At 47.7% G+C, this 23,455-nt stretch overlaps 1 protein-coding gene across 8 annotated transcripts in view; it reads right to left on the bottom strand.

Moving 5' to 3' along the window:
- Nucleotides 1–586: 586 nt before the first annotated feature.
- TAOK3 (TAO kinase 3) overlaps nucleotides 587–23,455 on the bottom strand; it is an 85,688-nt gene continuing 62,819 nt past the window's right edge. For 7 of the 8 annotated variants that reach the window (XM_087913217.1, XM_087913218.1, XM_087913219.1 and 4 more), the window contains 7 exons: nucleotides 14,636–14,872; nucleotides 11,493–11,651; nucleotides 10,460–10,663; nucleotides 6,383–6,622; nucleotides 5,016–5,228; nucleotides 2,861–3,043; nucleotides 587–1,318 (listed from right to left, as the gene is read on the bottom strand). In XM_087913217.1, coding sequence (XP_087769343.1) covers nucleotides 1,157–1,318; nucleotides 2,861–3,043; nucleotides 5,016–5,228; nucleotides 6,383–6,622; nucleotides 10,460–10,663; nucleotides 11,493–11,651; nucleotides 14,636–14,872 — 1,398 coding nt within the window. In that variant the 3' untranslated portion in view covers nucleotides 587–1,156. The remainder of the gene's footprint in view (nucleotides 1,319–2,860; nucleotides 3,044–5,015; nucleotides 5,229–6,382; nucleotides 6,623–10,459; nucleotides 10,664–11,492; nucleotides 11,652–14,635; nucleotides 14,873–23,455) is intronic. The other variant, XM_087913222.1, reaches the window with a different exon arrangement.

The raw sequence follows: 23,455 nt of genomic DNA, 5'->3' as shown, positions 1-23,455 counted from the left end.
ATTTCACGCTCTCCTCTTTCCACCCCCCCCCCTTCCTCCCCACCCACGAAGAAATGTCGACCATTGATATGTACACCACAATTCAGAATTCGTCATTATTATTATTATTATTATTATTATTATTTCTGCAAAAGGTATCAAATTTCTTGATCTCTTCCTTAAAACGGTTTTATTTATTTTCCACGGAATTTTCTTTTATTCCTGTTGAAATCAAGACTGAAAAGGAAAATGAGCTGAAATAAAAAAAGCAAACGGTAACAAAATTTGAAAACTGAAAAAAATAAAATAAAAAATAATAATAATGGAGCAGCTAATTACGGTAAGGCTGCGAGATCTCCGGGTATGTTATTTTCATTTATTTATTTTTCCTCTCCCCTTCCTCTCCGGGGGGGAAAAAAGCAGAACACTTTCTGTTTGTTTCTTTTTAAAATTTGTTTTTCCGGAAATTAAAAAAAAAAAAATAGAAGAAGAGAAATGCTTTTTTATTTGGAGTGGTTTTTTTTCGTTTTGTTTTTTTGTTTTTCCCTGGGTTCCTTCTGAAATTTTTGTTGGTTTCTTTCTTGTTTGGCTTGTGTGCGCGTGTGCGTTTATTTCCCATTGGTTGGTGGCCATCCAGGAATTGATTGTGCCCGAAAGCAAAACCTGAACTTCCCTTTTTGTGGGTTGACGTGGTTGATCGTTGGTTGGTTGGTTGGTTGGATTCATTGGAACGGTTTCCAAAAGTTTGCGCCAAAAAGGTTAAATCGGAAAAAAAAAAAAATTAAAATTTAAAAAAAAAAGGAAAAAAAAGAAGAAGAAGAAAACCAAAATGGCTTGGAGACATTTGATATTGTGAGGCGTTATGAGTTTCCAGAGACAGCCAAGCATGGTCCTGCTCCAAACGAGATCCTCGGTGGGAAGGTGGGAGGCCCTGATGGATTAAAATTATACAGGCACTAAGTCCGACGGGACGTCAGTAAGAGACAGAAAGAGAGAGAGCACGGCCATTAACTTGGGGACCGGGCGCGGGGCGGTGGGAATGTTGGTTTGAGATTCCATTTTTCTCTTTTCTTTTCCTCCTTGGTTTTCATTTTTGCTTGGTGGTTTCGGTTTATTTTTGGGGGGGCGGGTGGGTAGGTGGGTGGGTGGGGAGGAAAATGGCCAAAGGAATTTAATCTCATCTGTAGTCTTCCTTAGGAAATTCTAATGTCACCAAGTTTCCGAAGCCCATCCGTAAGCTCTCCATGTCAAAAGTTTCAATCTCTCGTTCTTGTCTTTCCAACAAAACCTTGATCTTCTCGCTACGTTCCTTCTGCAAGGCAGCCAACTCCTCTTCAATCTGGGAAAAGGGGGGAGAAGAGGGGTGGGGGAGGAGGAAGAGGAAGTGAGACGGGGTGTGGAGCAGCAGTGGGATCCTATCTGTCCCAATACAGGTTCAATGATCGTGCGTGTACAGCTTTCCCCACGCCAGCTGAGGCCTGGAGTGCCAATCGGTGGAGAGGATAAAGAAGAGAAAAGCGCAGGGGCTGGTGAGAGGGCCAATACCGCGTTTTTCTCTTCTTTCTCCTTTCAGCTGATCGTCGGAGGCTTTTTTCCCTCCTCTCAGCTGATCGTGGGAGGGTTTTTCCCCTCCTCTCAGCTGATCGTCGGAGGCTTTTTTCCCTCCTCTCAGCTGATCATCGGAGGCTTTTTTCCCTCCTCTCAGCTGATTGTGGGAGGGTTTTTCCCCTCCTCTCAGCTGATCGTGGGAGGGTTTTCCCCTCCTCTCAGCTGATCATCGGAGGCTTTCTTCCCTCCTCTCAGCTGATCATCGGAGGCTTTTTCCCTCCTCTCAGCTGATCGTGGGAGGGTTTTTCCCCTCCTCTCAGCTGATCGTCAGAGGCTTTTCCCCTCCTCTCAGCTGATCGTCAGAGGCTTTTTTCCCTCCTCTCAGCTGATCATCGGAGGCTTTTTTCCCTCCTCTCAGCTGATCGTGGGAGGGTTTTTCCCCTCCTCTCAGCTGATCATCGGAGGCTTTCTTCCCTCCTCTCAGCTGATCATCGGAAGCTTTTTCCCTCCTCTCAGCTGATCGTGGGAGGGTTTTTCCCTCCTCTCAGCTGATCATCGGAGGCTTTCTTCCCTCCTCTCAGCTGATCATCGGAGGCTTTTTCCCCTCCTCTCAGCTGATCATCGGAGGCTTTTTTCCCTCCTCTCAGCTGATTGTGGGAGGGTTTTTCCCCCTCCTCTCAGCTGATCGTCAGAGGCTTTTTCCTCCTCTCAGCTGATCGTCGGAGGCTTTTTTCCCTCCTCTCAGCTGATCGTTGAGGCTTTTTCCCCTCCTCTAAGCTGATTGTCGGAGGCTTTTTTCCTTCCTCTCAGCTGATTGTCGGAGGCTTTTTCCCTCCTCTCAGCTGATTGTCGGAGGCTTTTTTTTACTATCAGTTTGGGCAAACCGCTAGCAATTTTTGCTACCTGTTTCGGCTGAACTGGGCCAAACCAGTAGCATATCACCACTGATGTGGAGGTTCTGAGAAAATGCCTCCCACTACCATCACCAATCACTGGTTCCTGGAGTGGGAGAGCTGAACTGAACAGAAGGATCAGCTGGGAGGGGTAGCACAGTTAAGGGGGCGACGGCGGCGGTGGGGTGGCCGCGTTGGGGTGGATCACACATGCATGTGCAGGGGGATGGGGGCACGTGGGCATTGCCTTATGGGTGCTGGCACGTGAGCCCAGAAACTAAAACTAAACTAAATGGTGGTTTATTTGATCATAAACCAGTCTTCTGCTGACTGAGCAGAGAACCATTTCCCGGGCTTCACTCACTTCCCCGGCTGTTTTTTGTCTGCTCGTCCAACAATCTGAGTTAGCTGCAAAACTCAATGGCTCCTGTCTTCCATACCTTTTGCTCCAGATGTGCTCTGCGCAAGGAGACCCTCTGCTCCAACTTCTGGAGCTCCCGTTCGTGCTGTGCTTCTGTCTGCATCTTGATTTTGCTCTGGTAGGCGTTGAGCAGCTCCATCTCTTGCTGCAGTTGCAGCCTCAAGGCTTGGCATTCTGCTTCCTGAGCCTCGTCTAGCCGCAGCTGCAAGGAAGCACATCAAGAGCGTCAAGGGAAGGACGCTCGTTGGTCACCTCCTTTTTACGACCCCTGTAATCCCCCGGCGGGATGATGGAGTCTGGGAAACTGAACGGAGCAGAGTATTTACGGGCCAGATGCCTTTCCTGTCGTCTTGAGACATCTTGAGCTTTGACGGAGGTCCACTACCGCTAGGCTTGTATATTTGGAAGAAAGAATTTTGCTATTTGAGGGGTTTCTTGGGGCTCTCTGAGTTTGCTTCTTTTCTTGCAGGCGCACTGATGATGTTACCTAGTTTGGGTCATGAAATCTCTGCAAGGAAACAACCAAGCTCAGAGAGCACTCAGGGTTGACCTGAGGGAGCCCTCAGGTCAACCCTGAGCTACAAATCATCATCTTTTAACGACCCCATCATCCCCTTGCAGGATGGAGTCTGGGCAACTGAATTGAGAGCTAGCAGAGGGTTTCTTGGCCGGATACCCTTCCTGTCACTGATCTGGAGTTTTGTTCGGCAGATATATTCTCATGGTGCCCCAAGAGAGAAATATCTGTCTTTATCTGGGATTGAACTCACAGCCTCCGGACTGTGAGGCAAGAACTCCACCTCTAGGCCACTGCACCACTTTAAGGACGCTCATTGTCAGTTGGGGCAAATCACCAACTGATATACGCTTGTATCAGAACTGTCTTCCTATCTTGTGGGAAGGACCAGGGTTGGCAACTATGCTTTCGTGGTCTCCACCTGCAGAAAAGGCATCTTTTTAAAAATAAAAATAAAAAATCAGCCTCAAAATTTTCAGATCTTCAGAGGTTTCCATCATGACGGATTTAAAAGATATGGAATTGGGTCAGAGGGGCCACCTTAGAGTCCCAGTCAATTCCCAAGATATTCTGTAGGTCTAATACAGTTTGGTCTAATGGTTCATGGAGCTGATCAGGAGACAGTAAGTTCTAGTCTCGCGTGAGGCACAAAAGCTGACTGGGTGACTTTGGGCCGATCGCCAGGAGAAGGTGAATTCTAGCTCTGCCTTAGGCATGAAAATCGTCTGGGGGGGGGACTTTGGGCCAATCGCCAGGAGATGGTGAGTTATAGTTCCACCTTAGGCACAAGAGCTGACTGGGTGACTTTAGGCCGATCACCAAGAGATTATAAATTTTAATCCCTCCTTAGGCATGAAACCTAGCTGGGTGAATTTGGGTCAATCACCAGGTGATAGAGATTTCTAGTCCCACCTTAGGCATGAAAGCTTTCTGAGTGACTTTGGGGTAATCACTAGGTGACAGTGAGTTCTAGTGCCACCTTAGACATGAAAGCTGGCTGGGTGACTTTGGGCCAATCACTAGGTGACAGTGAGTTTTAGTACCACCTTAGACATGAAAGCTGGCTGGGTGACTTTGGGCCAATCACTAGGTGACAGTGAGTTCTAGTGCCACCTTAGACACGAAAGCTGGCTGGGTGACTTTGGGCCAATCACTAGGTGACAGTGAGTTCTAGTACCACCTTAGACACGAAAGCTCTCTGGGTGACTTTGGGCCAATCACTAGGTGACAGTGAGTTCTAGTACCACCTTAGACACGAAAGCTCTCTGGGTGACTTTGGGCCAATCTCTAGGTGACAGTGAGTTCTAGTACCATCTTAGATACGAAAGTTGGCTGGGTGACTTTGGGCCAATCACTAGGTGACAGTGAGTTCTAGTGCCACCTTAGACACGAAAGCTCTCTGGGTGACTTTGGGCCAGTCCCTCTCTTTCTGCCCAGCCCACCTCACAGGGTCGTTGTGGTGGGGAAAATAGGAGGAAGAACATATTAAGTATGTCCACTATCTTGCGTGACTTATAAACGCTAATAAAGGTGGAATTAAAAACAATTCAATTATTCCAACCCGTCTTTTATTTTACTCCTTTTCTAGGGCGGGGAGCCCTCCTTCCCCAGGGACTGGAGACCCCACCCCCACCGCACCCCACCCCCTCTCTCTTACCGCTTGCGACGCCATCATCTCATTGATGCTCTGCTCATACTGTTCCGCCAGGATGGCCAACTTCCGCGTCTGCTCATCCTTCAGGCTTTTCAAAATAGTTTTGTGCTCACTCTTTGGAGTCACTTCCAGCTGGTGATTCTTGAGCGCTTTGTACTGCTTGGTTTGCACTTTGCACGTGTCTTGGAACTGCTTCTTGATCTGCATTTCCATGGCCTGCGGAGGAGGAGGAGCGAGGAGAAGCAAAACCGACAAAGGAGCCGTTTTTAAAGGCTCCCGCTGCGTGCTGAACGTGGGTTTCAATTTAAACGGCAGGGAGCATTTTTCAGGACGGAGGAAAAAAATTAAGGCCCGATGGATCACAGCCTTAATAGTCGGCTACGTGTAGCCGTAATAATGTTAGAATGAACTGAGTAAGAAAGTTGGAAGGGACCTTGCAGGGGACCCTCTGCCATTTTAGACAAGTGGCTGTCCAACCTCTTTTTAAAAACATCTAGTGATAAGGAGAGGAGGGGAGGGGAGGGGAAAGGAAAGGAAAGGGGAAGAGAAAGAGAAGGGGAAAGGAAAGGGGAAGAGAAAGGAAAGAAAAGGGGAAGAGAAAGGAAAGGAAAGGAGAAGAGAAAGGAAAGGGGAAAGGAAAGGGGAAGAAAAAGAGGAAAGGGAACAGAAAGGAAAGAAAAGGGGAAGAGAAAGGAAAGGAAAGGAGAAGAGAAAGGAAAGGGGAAAGGAAAGGGGAAGAAAAAGAGGAAAGGGGAAGAGAAAGGAAAGGGGAAAGAGGAAGGGAAAGGAAAGGAAAGGGGAAGAGAAAGAGGAAAGGGGAAGAGGAAGGAAAGTGGAAAGAGGAAGGGAAAGGAAAGGAAAGGAGAAGAGAAATGAAAGAAAAGGGGAAGAGAAAGGAAAGAAAAGGGGAAGAGAAAGGAAAGGAAAGGGGAAGAGAAAGGAAAGGGGAAAGAGGAAGGGAAGGGGAGGAAAGGAATAGCCCAATAGCAGACAGGAGAGTAACAGAGTTGGAAGGGCCCTTGGGAGGTCCTCTAGTCCCGTCCCCTGCTCGAGCAGAAGACCCTATACCATTAAAACAAGTGGCTGTCCAGTCCCCACTGGTGAATATTAGAAGAATTATTATCTATGCCTATGTTAGAAGAATTTCCCCAGACTGCTTGCCTTCCCCCTCAGGGAACGACCAGATAAGGCTTCCTGGATCTTAGGTGAAGTCAAGCTAATTGGCCACTTGCAGCTACGCAACCGATTCCAAGCTAGGTCCCCACTTGATGCCTCCTTCCACCTTAACTGGCAGTTTCCTAACTTCAGGCTCCAGAAGGGTCACCTGAGTCTTCCTGGGCTGGGCTCCCACCCTCATTCCCCTCGACTACCTTCAAATTCTTGGGCTGTTGCCGCAACTCCATGACGTGCTTCCTGTGCAGCTCTCGTTCCCGCCGTTTGTTATACTCCAGCTGGTTTTCAAGTTCCGTCTGGTGCTGCAGCCGGATCAAGTCCATACGCAGCTTCTGCAGCAAGTGCAGCTGCCGGTATTCTAACTCCCGCGTCGACTCGTCGTGCCGTATTAGCATGGCATGTTCCATCTCTTTCTGGGTTCTCTTCTTGTTCAACTCCTGCATCCAGGGGGGAGCAAGGAACAGAGGTGAGGATAACCCTTCTTCGCGTGGTCTGTGAGAACGACCTTGGGGGACAGAGGGAAGACCCACAGCCAGGGGAATGGAGGGATAAGAGGCTGCTAAGCCCAGGGCGGAAAATGGGGTGTAGCAAATGTCTCCAAAGAGACCCTCTTTAGCTTATTGACTGTAAAGGCAACTGTAGAAAAATGGCCTTACAAAGTCCTGTTAAGGTAACCTTACAACAACGAGCTAATATCTCTCGGTGTGCTTCCTGACTGGACTACCTCTCAAGGTTGATGTCAACTCAAAAATATTTCTCTGTTTTTTTAGAGTTGCCAGCAGAAAGGGAGTGAAGGAAGTAGAGCATTCCTTAAATACTTCATAGATCAATTTCTAGGCGGCCGAAGCTTCTGGCGCACAAGATTATTACTGGAGAGCCTGATTGAGGACTTTTGGCTATGGATGTGTCCCATTGGAGAATATCCATCCAGGAGGTGGGGGAAGACCAGTGTCAAGGGTGAAATGAATGATGTGTTTAGTGTGGGCTGCACTGAACACTGACATGGTCACTCCTAATAAAGCTTTAAACTCTGAGTGATGCGGCTAGAGACTCATGATTTAAATGCGGCTGGATATTGGAGCCCTGACAACTGACACTTCCTAAGGAGACAGACAGAGAGCTTGCCCTTCACTCAAAGCAAAAACAATAGATCATTGTTGTCAAGCTTGGGAAAATCAGGAAGCCCAGGTGGTTTAAAATGAATATGAAGGTTTGCTGCCAGCTCTTGTACTCTACAAGAATCTGAGCTACTAATGTTCAAATAGAACATGTGTCAATGGAATTCAAGGAGGGCTGGACTTTGATCACTTGCGGGCACGAAGGGATTCCAAGCTGATGGCCTGTTTGACTCCTCCCTCGGGCTCCGCCTGGTCATCTCCAACAACAGGTTTATTTTATGCCAGGTTTCAACAAGAATCAGAACTCCTAACGGTCAAAGCAAACTGGCGGTAGATAAAAGTCAGCAGAATTCAAGGTGAGCTGGACGTAGATCTCTTGTGGGTGCACAGGGAGCCAAGACTAATGGCACATTTGACCTCTCCCACAATTTCCCACAATTCTCTCCAAGCACAGCCAGAGAGAGGACTTGCAAACCCATGGGGTCAAGGCGCTTGTCCTTCCTCATGTACTATATGACTCCCAAGATCTGCAGTCAAAGGTTTTGGAGGTTCTCCTGAGACAGTGCAGCAAATAGACCTTTTTCTCCCTCATTAAAAGATTTTTTGGGGGTGCCTTCCGGTCAGTCTTGACTCCTGGTGTCTACTTGGACAAATTCCAGAAGTTTTGTTGGCTATATTTTTTTTAACAATGGCTTGCCTCCAGCCTTCTTCTTCCCAGGGCTGAAAGACAAGGATTGGCCCCAGGTCAGCAAGTTGGCCTCATGTCTGAAAGACATCTGGACCTCACATTTCCGCAGTCCTAGTCCAGCCCTCTTAATCAGTAGACCAAACTGTCTCTTCCCATTAAACTAGACCAGTGCTTCTCAACCGTAGCAACTCTAAGAGGTGTGAACTTCAATTCCCAGAATTCCACAGCTGGCCATGCTGATAATTCTAGTAGTTGGAAGTCCACTCACCTTAGATGTCTATAGAGATCATGGCTGTCCCAGAGGTGCTTTTTAAAAAGGCAACTAGACTTTCTTTGTTTTTTTCTTGAAGATGTTTCACTTCTTATCCAAGAACTGAAGAAGCTTCTTGGATGAAAAGCGAAACTTCTTCAAGGGAAAAAAAAACCAAGAAAGTCTAGTTGCCTTTTTAAAAAGCACCTTTGGGATACCTACCTCAAGGTTGAAAAATCTTGAAGTAGACCTTCCTAAAATAAGACACCTTGGCTTCATCTCCCAAAAAGAATTCCAGAACTTTTCTGCATCCTGGTGGCCAAGTTTCCTGCCGCAGTCTTGCCGAGACAAACCAAACATCCTGCAGACATGAATCTGAGCATCGAAGCCAAAACCTTTGGGGGTCTTAGGGTGTATTTCTCAAAAAGGTCCAGCAGATGGCACACGAGCAAATGTGCGTGACAACCAGGGGTCTTCGATGCTCTCAGAACATGGTGGCTTCCTTGAAGATGCTTCGTTAACAAACTAGGTTACATTGTCAGTCTACTGTTGAGTTTGGTAATAAAACATCTTCAAGGAAACAGACAGGCTCAGAAAGCATCAAGGAAAGACCCCTCAGTCTATTCCTCCTGCTCCTCCCTTCCAGTACTGAAGATAATATCCCACTCCTTCCAGTACTGATGATGCTACCTAGTTAGGTAATGAAACGTCTGCAAGAAAACAAGCAAGCTCAAGAGAGCGCCAAGGACCCTATAGTCCTCCTCCTCTTCCCTTTCTTCTTCTTTTGCATTCTGCAAACCCCGCTCCCTTCTAGCACTGAGGACATTACCTAGTTGGGTAGTGAAATGTCTGCAAGAAAACCATCAAGCTCAGAGAGCACCGAGGAACCCACAGTTCAACCCTAAGATGCAAATATTCTAAATATATGTGGTCCTAAATTGAGGACTATCTGCTTCTTCTCCTCCTCCTCTTCCTCCTCTTCTCTGCAAACCCCACATCCTTCTAGCACTGACGATGTCACCAAGTTTTCTAATGAAACGTCTGCAAGAAACAAGAGACAACGAGGACACACACCACGGTCCTTCTCTTCCTCCTCCTCTTCATCTCTGCAAACCCCACTCCCTTCCAGAACTGATGACGTTACCAAGTTGGGTCATGAAACGTCTGCAAGGAAACCACCAAGCTCAGAGAGCGCCAAGGTTCCCCTCCTGTCAACCCTGAGCTACAGCTATTCTCCTTTATCGGTAGGCGTTAAACTTTCAGCTCTTTCCACCAAAAAAAATGACATCCGTGCTCCACATCTCAACCTATCACAAATCACTTAAAACAGAAAGTACAGAGTTGAAATATTTAGGAGAACGTGACGAAAAACCATTTTTGGGAAGGACCTTGAGGTTCCTGGTTTTGCTCCAAAGCCTTCCTCCATTTCCCTCCCTCTTGGGAACTTTGATTTAGCGTATTTTTCGGAGTATAAGATGCTCTGAAGTATAAGACGCACCTAGTTTTTAGGGAGGAAGAGAAGGGGCATTTGCCTCCTTGGACCAAACAGCCATCTTCCGCACAGCCTGATTAGCACAAGTAGTTGATTGTCCATTGGATCGGCCTCCTGACAATCAGCTGTTTTTAGGCTGTAGGGATTGCCATTGCTTATTGCTGCCTCTGCGCACCCCCAATGGGACATTTCGGCTTCCGCATGTCCCATTTTCCGTCCGTGGAACGGGTGGAAAACAGGGGGTGGTGGTGGCGTGGAGGCTGAAAATGGGATGCAGAGGCTGAAAAGGGAGCGCATGGAGGCAACAATAGGCAATGGCCATCCCTGCAGCCTGGCAACAGCTGATTGTTGGGAGGCCGATTTAACCAACAATCAGCTGCTTGTGCTAATCAGGCTGTGCTGAAGCTGGCTGTTTGGCGCAAGGAGGCAAATGACTGGGAGGCAGAGGCAGATCCCCCCCCCCTTCTTTTCCTCCTCAAAATCTAGGTGCATCTTATACTTTGGAGCGTCATGTTGGCTGGGGGACTCCGGGAGTTGAAGTCCCCAAGTCTTAAAGGGGCCAAAGTTGGAGATCTCTGGTGTAGAACCTTCTAAAGAGGATTTATTTTGGGGGGTGGGGGGGGATGCTGACCCTATCTATTTGGATTTGCTCAGTATTGCCCTCTTGCATGTAGTTTTGGGGGACGTGGGGGGAAGGGGGGGGAGGCAAAGGCTAAAAGCAGAGACCTCACGAATATTCTGCTGCTCCAACTCATGCCTTCGGATCATCGTTTTCCGCTTGAAGAAACGGCAGTTTTTGTCGTAGTAGAGTCTCTGCTGGCTGAGAAGATGCGCCTCTTCTTCAGCCTGTGTGTGCTGCAGGTTTTCTTTGTGTTTGGAGATCCTTTCCTGCTTCTCCTTCTTGGGTGTGCTGTGGTCCTCGTTCATCTCCTACAGGGAGGCCAGGAGACCAAAGGGGGGCGGGGAAGGCGTTGAGCAAAAGGCAACGGGGTACAGCAGAAAGAAAACAGGCACTGCGTCCAACTTCTCTTTGGGGAAGCGCCATGGTCCTCCTCTAATCTCCCCCTCTAGGAGGGTCTAAGTGGGCTGAAACCCCACTCCCTTCTAACCCTGATGATGTTACTTGGCTAGGTAATGAAACGTCTGCAAGGAAACAACCAAGCTCAGAAGGCACCAAGGACCCCATAGTCCTTCTCCTCCTCCTTTTCCACTTTCCTTTCTCTTCCCCTTCTCCCCTCCTCTTCCCTTTCCCCCTCCTCCTTTTCTCCTTCCCCCTCCTCTTCTCCTTTTCAATTTCCCTTTCTCCCTCCTCCTCTTCCCCTTCCCCCTCCTTCCTCTTCCTCCTCTTCTCCTTTTCCCCTTCCCTTTCTCCCCTCCTCTTCCCCTTCCCCTTTCCTTCTTTCCCTCCTCCTTCCCTTTTTCCCTCCTCCTCCTCCCCTTCTCCCCTCCCTTCCTCTTCCCTTTCTCCCCTCCTTCCTCTTCCTCCTCTTCTCCTTTTCCCCTTCCACTTTCCTTCTTTCCCTTCTCCTTCCCTTTCTCCCTCCTCCTCCTCCTCCCCTTTCTCCCCTCCTTTTCCCCTTCACCCTCTTCTTCTCCTTTTCCACTTCCCTTTCTCGCCCCCCTCCTCTACCCATTCCCCTCCCTTTCTCCTCCCTCCTCCCCCTCCCCTTCCCCATGATGGCATGTCATTCTGGAGGTAGTTAATGGGATGAGATGAGAGCCCCCCGACCTCCTCCCCAAGTTTATTTGGCTCCTTCACCTTCCCCAGATCTGGAGAGCGTCTCCTTGCCTCTTTAATCTTTTCTTTGCAAATCTTGTATTGCTTCTTCTGACTTTCTAAGAAATTGGTCAGATCCCTCTTTTGCTGAGCCAAAATCTGTTGCTGGAACTTCTTCTCGTCCGCTGCCGCTGTCTTTGCCTGTGAAGAAGGAAAAAGAAGAAAAAGAAAGGCTTTTTAACATTTCAAACCGACCCACGTTTTCACAAAGACTCTCATTTAGGGCAGGGGTCACCAACCACCGGTCCCTGGACTGGTACCGGTCCGTGGAACAATTTCTACCGGGCCGCCGGTTCGCTGGGTGCCACCCTCTTGTTTTGATGAAAAAGTGCTTCCGGTGAGCTTTTCCGGGTAGAAAGCGGCGTTTGGGTGCTGAAAGAATCCTCGCGCCTTAGTTTCATCGAGCGGGGGGCGGCTTCGAACAAAACTAAGGCGCAAGGATTCTTTCAGCACGCATGGCAAGGCGAGCCGAGCGACCGTCCCGAAGCCGTCGCGAAGCCCATCGACACAGGTACAGAGGAGGAGTTGAAGGTGGCGGGGAGAAGCGGGGGACAGCTGGCTGGCCGGTCGCTCGGCTCGTCTTACCATGCGTGCTGATGCCGGTACCGGGCCGCGGATGATTTTGTGATGCCGGTACCGGGCCGCGGCACAAAAAAGGTTGGGGACCACTGATTTAGGGGATGGAAGGCTAAAACATAGGAGAAAAGGTTGCAGGAATTTGGGTACAGCTGGTCTAGAGAAAAGAAGGAGAAGGGGTGTCATGATAGCAGTCTTCCGGGTTTGTTCGTTTTTTCCCCTGTTCTGCTGTTTCGTTTTTATGGCTGTCATCCACCTAGAGTCTTTCCATCTTTCTGTTTTATATAGGCGCTCGAGTGACGTGTAATGATGGTATACAACGTGTCAAGCCAGAAGTGAGCCTTAACTGAGGCCATCTTGGAGGCTTTGGGGTTGCCATACAACAGAGGGAAGGAGGGAAATAGTTAGATGGGGTTTTGTAACCGAAACAATAAAGTTTTCCTGTCGGAACCAAGGACATGCTCACAGGTGGCTGGCCAGAGGAGGAAGGAAGTAACCAAGCAACCGGCCAGCACCTGGATACGACAAGCAACCAGTGACTTGGGGCGAAAGGGGAAAATCGTTTACTCTTTAATGAGGTGAAAGCCGTGGGGACTTTTAGAGTCGGTTTTCACCAGTTGGTGCCAAGAGGATGTATCCAATAAAACTGTTCTTTGAGGAAACTTGCCTGCCTCGGAGGTCTAATTTCTAGGGGTGCATTACTTGGAACGCTTACGCAATGTTTTAAAACCTGCAATTTATAAACACCCCATTTAAATAAAAAAAAACACCCGTCTTTTGGGGGGGAGGGAGCCATCACAAAGAAGGCCCTATTTCTGGGTCCGACCAGATGTGTGTTTCCCGTGATAGTGAAGGAAATACTTGTATACCAAGGAAGCATATGAAGAATGAGTGCAGGAAATGGACAGGGATAGTTTAATGAAAAGAAAGGCTAGGGTGGGGACATGATAGCAGTGTCCCAGTATTTGAGGGGCTGGCCCAAAGAAGAAAGGGTCAACCTATCATCCAAAGCACTAGAAGGGCAGGACAAGAAGCAACAAGGTAGAAACTAACCAAGGAGAAAAGCAACCTAGAACTGCCTCCAGAGGTTGTGGCTGCTTCCATCACTGGAGGCTTTTAAGAAGAGACTGGACGGCCATTTGTGTCTGAAAAAGGTCTCCTGCTTGAGCAAGGGGTTGGACTAGAGGACCTCCAAGGTTCCTTCCAGCTCTGTTATTCTGTTAATCAAGGAGATGTCTAACCTAAAACTAAGGAGAACTTTCCTGACTGTGAAAACAATCAACCTGTGGAACTGTTTGCCTCCAGAAATTGTGGTGCTCTGTCACTGGAGGCTTTTAAGAAGAGACTGGACAACCCTTTGTCTGAAATGCTATAGGGTTTCTTGCCTAAGCAGGGGGTTGGACTAGAAGACCTCCAAGGTCCCTTCCAACATCTGTGACTGTGAGAAAAATTCACCAGGGGAACGCCGGAAGTTGTGGGTGCTCCATCCCTGAAGCATTTTAAGAAGAGATTGGACAAATCACTTGTCTGAAATGGTAACAGGGTCCCCTGCGTGAGCAGGATGGGGTGGAATAGACGACCCCCAAGGTCCCTTCCAACTCTGCCATTCTGTTTTCTAGCCAAGCATTTGCAACTTACCAAACTGGATTTACCGGTTTTGGGGTTTTTTGCACTGGTTTCCACCCTTGCATTGTTTGAAACTTCTGGCTGCAAGTTTTCAACTTCCAATTCTGTGATTCTGTTCGTTTGGGAAGACCCTGCGTCATGCCCCAGTTGGAATCTGATTCCGAGGGAGAGGTGGAACAGCTGACAGCGGGTGGGAGTGTGGCTCTGGTGGCTGTGGAGGAAACTGGGGAAGGGCGCAGGCTGGCTGGGCATTCAGAGGAAGACCCAGGCCCACCCGCTTTTCATCCTAGGGCACGCAGGGAGGAACGGAGAAGGGATCAACGTGGTTTACGGGGGAGGAAAGGGCCCTGATCCCCTTCATGGGCTGCCGCTGGGAAGAATGTTTAAAAGGGCAAACTACACGTGGCAAAGTTGCTGGAAGCAAAGCGTGCATAATCTTTGTCGAGGCTTATCTGGGTTTTGCCGTCCTCCCAACTGTGTGTGCCTCATTATCTTTGGGAAGTCTGCAAGTTATTATCCTGGCCTGTCATGTTAATTACTTCAGTGTAGTTTGTGGGTTTTTTTTTTTTTAAAAAAATTCTACTTTATCTGTATTTTGGGTTCGGACTGCATTTCTTCCCTTTGTAGACTGTTTTCGGAAGAGTTTGATCTCCCGCCGAGGATAATTAGACATTGTGAGCCAAGTTGGAGGCATTAAAGGGAATTTATCTATTTTGGTGACTTTGTTATTTTTGTGCAACTCCCCGGGTCATCACACCCTGCCTTCCTTCTCAGGTAGGCCGGGGAGATGAAACTGGAGAGAGGTGATGTGTCAAACCACCTGCATCCCTGCCCCCAGGGGTTTCAAGGTGTTATGGAACTGGGTGGCCCTCTGAATCCCTCAGCCGCTAAGGCGGCCCATCCCGCCGGAGAACCTGGCTCACCTCCTTCTCTATGACGGCCACCTGTTTCTTGGCTAGCTTCTCCAGTTCAATGGACGAGTTGTTGGCATGGGTCTCCACCTCTTTCTGTAGCTTGAGGCGGTGTTCGTCCATTTCAGCCTTCAGCTTGTTCTCCAGGGCGATCAGCTGCTTCTGGTGCTGGCGCCGCATCCGTTTATATCCTGACATCTGTTCCCGCAACTCGTTCTCCTGCTCATGCTCATGGATCTGCCTTGTAACCTGAGGTCGGCCAAGGGGAGGGAAGAAGAAGAGTTAGTGCCTGCCCGGAGGAGAAAGGCCACCAAAGCTGATGCCCTGGGCTCTACAGCCAACTCGCCGCAGCTAACTCTCCACCGCCGACTCACCGTGGGACAACTGGCTGCAGCCAGCTTGCTGCAGCCACCTCACCATGGCCAACTTGCTATGGTCAACTCATCATGGGACAACTCATCACCACCAACTTGCGGCGGCCAACTTGCCATGGCCAACTCATCATGGGACAACTCTCCATGGTCAACTCTCCACGGCCAACTTCCCGCAGCCAACTCGCCACAGCCAACTTTCTGTAGCCAACTCATCATGGTCAACTCTCCATGGGACAACTTGCCGTGGTCAACTCTCCATGGTCAACTCACTACGGCCAACTTGCTATGGACAACCCATCGTGGGACAACCCACCATGGTCAACTCTCCATGACCAATTCACCATGGCCAACTTCCTGCGGCCAACTCACCATGGCCAACTTCCTGTGGCCAACTCACCATGGTCAACCCACCGTGGGACAACTTGCCATGGTCAACTCTCCATGGCCAACTCACTGCGGCCAACTCACCACAGGACAACTCGCCATGGCTAACTAGCTGCGGACATCTCACCAGGGCTACTTCTCCATGGTCAACTTACGGTGGGACAACTCATCACCACCAACTTGCTGCGGCCAACTCACCATGCGCCAACTCGCCATGGCCAACTCACTGCGGCCAACTCACCACAGGACAACTTGCCACAGCCAACTTGCTGTAACCACCTCACCAGGGCAACCTCACCATGGCCAACTGACCATAGATTGGTGTGGGAGGCAGAGGGAGAGAGGGAAAGAGAAAGGGGGAGAGAGAGAGAGAGAAAGGAGGGAAGGAAGGAAGGAGGGAGGGAAGGAGAGAGAGAGAGGGAGAGAGAGAGAGAGAGAGAGAGAGAGAGAAAGAAAGAAAGAAAGAAAGAAAGAAAGAAAGAAAGAAAGAAAGAAAGAAAGAAAATCAGACCGAATTCCAAACCTAACATGGAAGGTAGTCCTCAATTAATGACCAGTCATTAGTGACTGTCCAAAGTTATGACAGAGTCCCCCCCAAAACTACTTAGGGCCAAGATTCAAACTTCCAGTGGGCAGCTCGGTTAGGACCTTTGTGGCTTTTGGAGAGTTCACGGTTGCCGACCCCTGCCCTAGATGTTGCATCCATCTCCAGGCCAAAGATGGGCAACCAAGTCCATCGTGGGCTCTTTGTAGCCCTGGACAACAACCAGAAGAGGCTTCAGATCCATGGGGGAAACTCGGCTTGGTTGCCTTGCTGGTCAGCTGGCCAGCACCACGGCGAACCGCGCGGCTGCTGTTCCAGTAGATCACCCCTGCTGCTAATAACAGCGAGAAACTGACAATCTGGTTCGGGAATGCTGGGAAGGAAGAGGAGGGTGGGGGGGAAAAACCCCAATGAGGTTTCCTACATCCCACGAAGCAGCTTCGCTTCAAATTGGCTGGTTTCGCGCGACGGGAGAGCCGCGACCTCAAGCAGGGGGACGAGACAGGAAGCGGGAAAGAAAAATCTCATTCCTTCCAGGAAATCCTTTTGACACTGCGGCTAAGAGGAAGGGGAAGGCGTGTGGGACAGAGAGGAAGGAGGTATATCTGTGCGTGTGTGTGTTGTGGGGGGACGACTGTTGGGGAACCACCCAACTCACAGCCAACGCAGCATTGGAAAGGCTACCCCACCTGTACTTTGCAGGGAGATGCAAAGCTCAACCCATGGAAATTTACTTAAGAAGTGAATCCCACTGTAGGCCGCGGAGGTTACTCTTTACACGAGGATGTGTGCAAAGATGGTTGCTTGGAAGATATTGCCTGGGTGCTGAATGAGGTGGGAAGGGAGGACGTTCCTGAATGATTAATCAGTGGAAGAGCTGCCCTGCAGAAGTATTCAAGATGGACAGTGATAGATTTGTCTGTCTGTCTGTCCGTCTATCCATCCACTCTATCTATTCATCAACTCTGTCTATCCACTCTATCCATCCACTCTATTTGTCCGTCCGTTCATCCATCCATCCATCATCTATCCATATACTCTATCTAACCATCTATCTATCTATCTATCTATCTATCTATCTATCTATCTATCTATCTATCTATCTATCTATCTATCATCTATCCATACATCATCTTTCCACCCACTCATCTATCTATCTATCTATCTATCTATCTATCTATCCATCCATCATCTATCCATCCATCATCTATCCAGCCTATCTATCCATCATCTATCTATCTATCTATCTATCTATCTATCTATCTATCTATCTATCTATCATCTATCCATACATCATCTTTCCACCCACTTATCTATCTATCTATCTATCTATCTATCTATCTATCTATCCATCCATCATCTATCCAGCCTATCTATCCATCATCTATCTATCTATCTATCTATCTATCTATCTATCTATCTATCTATCTATCTATCTATCTATCTATCTATCATCTATCCATCCATCATTTTTCCACCCACTATCACCTACCTATCTATCTATCTATCTATCTATCTATCTATCTATCTATCTATCTATCCATCCATCCATCCATCATCTATCTATCCATCCATCATCTATCCAGCCTATCTATCCATCATCTATCTGTCTATCTGTCTGTCTGTCTATCTATCTATCTATCTATCTATCTATCTATCTATCTATCTATCTATCTATCTATCTATCTTCCATCATCTATCCAGCCTATCTATCCATCATCTATCTATCTGTCTGTCTGTCTGTCTGTCTGTCTATCTATCATCTCTCTATCCATCCATCATCTATCCACCCACTCTATCTATTCATTATCTATCTATCTATCTATCTATCTATCTATCTATCTATCTATCTATCCACCCATACATCATCTATCCACCCATTACCTATTCATCGATTCTGTCTGTCTGTCTATCTATCCACTCTGTCTGTCCGTCCATCCATCCATCATCCATCCATCCATCCATCCATCCATCCATCCATCCAAACGTGAAGATTGACATATTTACAGCAAATAGCACTGCTGTCTAGACAGTCCTCAATGTACATTTGAAGTTACACCAGCACTGAAAAAATGGACTTATGACTCTTTTTCACACATGACCGTTTCAGCATCCCCAATGGTCATGTGGTTTACACCCAGAGCTTTGGCAACTGACTCATATATACGACAGTCACAGAGTCCTAGGGGGGTCACGTGATATCCTTTTGTGACCTTCCGACGAGCCAAGTCAATGGGGAGAAGCCAGATTCACTTAACAACCGTGTGTACTCATTTAACAACTGGAGCAATCCACTTAACAACCGGGGCAAGAAAGGTCGTAAAATGGGGCTCAGTGGTTAAGACGCTGGGCTTGTCGGTTAGAAAGCCGGCAGCCAAGTTCAAGACCCGAGTGTTACACAACAGGGTGAGCTTCCATCCTCAGCTCAGCTGCTGCTAACCCAGCAGTTTGAAAGCATGCAAATGCGAGTAGATAAATAGGTACCACTTAAACGGGATTCTCTGCAGAAGTATCTTCAGACAGCACTGGCTCAATACCCTTGAAACAGATATGAGCAGCGCCTTCTGGAGACCAGTTTGGTCACCACACTTATACAAAAAGATGTTGAGACTCTAGAAAAAGTGCAGAGAAAAGCAACCAAAATGATTAGGGGACTGGAGGCTGAAATACATGATGAACAGTTGCAAGAATTGGGCTTGGCTAGTCTAGGGAAGAGAAGGATCAGGGGAGACATGATAGCAGACTTCCAATATTTGAGGGGCTGCCACAGAGGGGAGGAAGGGGGTCAAGCTATTTTCCAAAGCATCTGAAGGCCAGACAAGGAATAATGGATGGAAATTGATCAAGGAGAGATTCAACCTGGAAATAAGGAGAAATTTTCTGACAGGGAGAGCAATCAACCAACGGAACAGAAGTTGCCTTCGGAAGTTGTGGGAGCTTCATCACTGGAAGCTTTAGAGAAAAGATTGGACTGCCATTTGTCAGAAATGATGCAGGGTCTCCTGCTTGGGCAGGGGGTTGGACTAGATGACCTTACAAGGTCCCTTGCAAGTCTGATTATCTGGTATCTGAGTCAGCAACTACAGAGTAAAATCCATAGGGACTTATATATATATATATATATATAGTTGTATATGGGTTTTCAAAAGTATTGTGTGTCCTTCCTACACCAAACTAATTTGTGCTGTTGCCATCTCTAGTAAATAGATTATCACTGAAAGAAAGGAAGGAAGAAAATATTTAATTTATGATAAGATGGTTGCCGGGTGCCCTAAAGCTGCCACCTTCTTCTCAGACTTAGCAACATCCGTAAACTTTCAAGGTGGACTCAGAAGTCCCACCAATCCTCCACCCAAGAGACAATCGATGAAATTTGGGGGTCATCTGTCTAATCGATGTGCGCTTTTAAATATTGAGAGTGAAAGTTCGGCGACTCAGCCCATTGCTAATTTTAATCTGACTTTTCTCCTGGTTTTAACTGATTTGTCTGAACAGCACTATGGTTGAGTGACATTGCCTGAGTAAGACACACACATACACACACACACACACACACACACACACACACACACACCAATACTAAGGAATCTCGGCTTCTTCGTTATCTGATGCTTCTATTCAAGAGTGTAGGCAGAAATGAGAGCGAGAGAGAAAAAAGGCGAACGAGTGGATAGAAATTTCCCCCCATGGAAAAGTTTAAAGACGTGCGTTTCTAGGAAAGAGAGCACGCGGGTGCTTGCCATTTCACCCAGGTGCGACTGAATTATTCATAACACCTATGTTTTATCCGGTGATAAAAGGTTTGACCCGTTTGGGAAAGTGTGAGACATTCGCCAGGAAATATCCTGGTGCAAAAATAAGGAGATGTTTAGAAGGACAACTGAAAATCGAACCGCTGCACGTGGTCCATGATTTCTCTGCCAGCAAGATGGCAGTTCGATGACCATCCTTTTGAGATGTGCAAGGTGGACTAGAACTCACAGTCCCCCGGGGATTAGCCCAAAGTCACCCAGACAGCTTTCATGCCTAAGGTGGGACTAGAACTCACCATCTCCTGGTGATTGGCCCAAAATCACCTGGCTGGTTTTCCTGGCAAAAGCGGAACTACAACTCACCATCTCCTGGTGATTGGCCCAAAATCACCCAGCTGTCTTTTGTGCTAAGGTGGGACTAGAACTCACAGTCTCCTGGTGATTGGTTCAAAGTCGCTCAGCTGGCTTTCATGGCAAAAGCAGAACTAGAACTCATAGTCTCCTGGTGATTGGCCCAAAATCACCCGGCTGGATTCCTGGCAAAAGCGGAACTACAACTCACCATCTCCTGGTGATTGGCCCAAAATCACCCAGCTGTCTTTTGTGCTAAGGTGGGACTAGAACTCATAGTCTCCTGGTGATTGGTTCAAAGTCGCTCAGCTGGCTTTCATGGCAAAAGCAGAACTAGAACTCTCAATCTCCTGGTGATTGGTCCAAAGGTACCCAGCTGGCTTTCAAGCCTAAGGTGGGACTAGAACTCACCATCTTCAGCTTTCTAGTCTGTTGCCTTCATCACTGGACCAAACTGTCTCTCCCTCCCACCATCTACACAACTCACAGTTGGGTCCTTCGTTGAATGTTGGCTGCATTTTATTCTTTTACTACTATTATAGCATGCTTCACATGGAACACCAGTCATCCATCAGGAGATCATCAAGATTTTTCTTCCCATAAAGAACCATATGGCTGGCTCAAGACTGACTCGGCCTTCCATCCTCCTGAGGTCGGTAAAACGAGGACCCAGACGGTTGTGGGCAAGAGGCTGACTCTGTAAACCGAGAGGGGCTGTGAAACACTGTGAAGTGGTATAGAAGTCCAAGTGCTATTGTGGGAGCTTCATCCCTGGAAGCTTTCAAGAAAAGACTGGACCAGCCATCTTTCAGAAATGCCCTAGGGTCTCCTGCTTGGGCGGAGGGGTTGGACTAGTTGCCCTTACAAGGTCCCTTGCAACTCTATTAATCTCATCTGATCGAATCAAACCATGCACACCTGGAAAAGACAATTCCTTGAAACAAATCAAAGTCCTAAGCTCATCCGAACCTTTGGCTTAGTAAAACGTCCAAGTTGTCAGAGGGACATCCTATTCCATGGGGGTTACATGGACTTCTATGGGGCATGCTATCCAGAAGGCAAGCTAGACTGACCCTGAAATACAGGCAGTCCTTAGTGACCATTTGGGAGAGGGAAAGGGACTTATGACTGTTTTTCACACGACCATTCCAGCATCCCCACGGCCATGGGATTTTACATTTGGATGCTTGACAACTGACTCAAATTTATGACGGTTGCCACGTCCCGTGGTCACGCGATCCCCCTTTTGCGCCCTTCTGATGAGCAAAGCTGAGGGGAGGTGTGTGAGGCTGATCCACTTAACAACCGAGCTGCTCGTTTAACAACAGCAGGGATTCACGTACACAATCGTGGCGAGGAAAGTCGTCACCTGGGGCGAATTTCTCCCTTAGCCGATTTCTCGCTTAGCAACAGAGATTTGGGGTCCTAATAGTGGTCATAAGTTGAGGGGTACCTCTATTGCCATCCAAAGATGGATGGATGGAGGTGGCTTATGTGAGAACATGTGATGCCCCACTCTTAAAAAAAAACAAGCAAGCTGGACAGCTGGATTTCCCAAAAGATGTTTCCAGGAACTACCACCTCAAGGAAGCAAGTGATACCCTCAAAACCAAACTGGAAAAATTCAAGGCTAGTAAACAAAATAAATTTGCCATAAAAAGCTCAAAATTGTCAGCCCAGAGATGAAGGCAAGTGCCTTTTTATAATTCTGGGGGCCACACCAGCTGCTGGTTGAGACCATCAATATTTGTACATCCGAGTTACGACGACAGAAGGGACCTTGGAGTTCACCTTGTCCTGAACATCTTGCAAAAAGTACCAAACGGACTTAAACAGAGTAAGCACTAAACTCTTTGTTATCCAGAGGTCCTGAAGAGGTCAATTGGTCAACTCTACTCTTTTAAAAGGCTGAACTAGTTTGCTTTCTGGCTTAAATCTTACCCAACCACGATCAACTACCCAGATAAAATGGAGCAGTGGTCACCAACCAGTGGGCTGGGGACCACTGGTGGTCCGGGAGAAAATGTTGGTGGTCTGCAGAGAAATGTCACCCCCAAAGCATCCCCCAAAGCAATTAATCCAGGCTGTGCAGGAATACAAGGCTGTGTCGCCCACATGGCCCGTGGGAACACAAGGCTTGCATTGCAAACAACACTATCTCTTTCTCTATCTATCTATTCCAGGGGTCTTCAAACTTGACAGCTTTAAGACTTGTGGACTTCAACTCCCAGAAGTCCTCCTCCACTCAGGTTAATTCAGGAATTCTGGGAGTTGAAGTCCACAAGTCTTAAACTTGCCAAGTTTGAAGGCCCTTGATCTACTCTATCTATCTATTCTATCTCTCTCTTTCTCTCTATCTATTCTACCTCTCTTTCTCTATCTATTCTATCTATCTATCCTATCTTTCTCTCTCTTCCCTCTATCTACTCTATCTCACTCTTTCTCTCTATCGATCCTACCACTCTTTCTCTATCTATCTATTCCAGGGCTCTTCAAACTTGAGAACTTTAAGACTTGTGGACTTCAACTCCCAGAAGTCCTCCTCCACTCATGTTAATTCAGGAATTCTGGGAGTTGAAGTCCACAAGTCTTAAACTTGCCAAGTTTGAAGACCCTTGCCCTGAACTAGCAGTGGTGAAATCTGGAGAGATGGCAGCCAAAAGGATGAATTCTCAGCAGCTAACGGAGCCCTCAAGAGTTTGAACTGGCCCAGGTCGGACAGCCTGTTTTCAGTTAGCTCCCAGGAGAAGCTGCCCAGATGATGCCTTCAGCAAACAGCTAACCACAGGAAGGTTACAAAACTTTTAATTGCTGCGGAACACTATCGGGGTTAGATTTCACCTTATTTTAGGGTTCTTCGATCCTCAGGATAAAAACATATGGCAATGGATGGAAACCAACCAAGGAGAGAAGCAACCTAGAACTAAGGAGGAATTTCCTGACAGTGAGAGCAATTCATCAGTGGAACAACTTGCAACCAGAAATTGTAAATGCTCCAACACTGGAACTTTTTAAGAAGAGTTTGGATAACCATTTGTCTGAAGTGGTGTAGGGTTTCCTGCCTAAGCAGGGGGTTGGACTAGAAGACCTCCAAGGTCCCTTCCAACCCTTGTTATTCTGTTATATCTAAACAGCGAGGTGCCGTGTTGTAGAATTGTCGGGTGTTTGGAAGATGTGGGATTTCTGGAGATATAAAGCGACAAGATTTGGAATTCCTGACCTGTTAAAATCTACTATTCCTTCCCCCTCTTTTTTATGTCTTCAATGGTCTCCGATTTTTGGAGAGTGCCTGGATAAGTTTCTGCAGTTTTCTTTGGCAAAGTTTTTCAGAAGTGGTTTGCCATTGCTGCCGTTCTAGGGCTGAGAAAAGGGACTGGCTCAAGGTCACCCAGACGCCTTCATGCCTAAGGCGAGACTAGAACTCGTC

This window comes from Pseudonaja textilis, chromosome 15, assembly GCF_049901715.1.
Source record: "Pseudonaja textilis isolate UNSWEBS1 chromosome 15, rPseTex1.2, whole genome shotgun sequence".
NCBI lineage: Eukaryota > Metazoa > Chordata > Lepidosauria > Squamata > Elapidae > Pseudonaja > Pseudonaja textilis.
The sequence above is the reverse complement of the archived record's forward strand: the minus strand, read 5'-3'. Positions and strand labels throughout refer to the sequence as shown.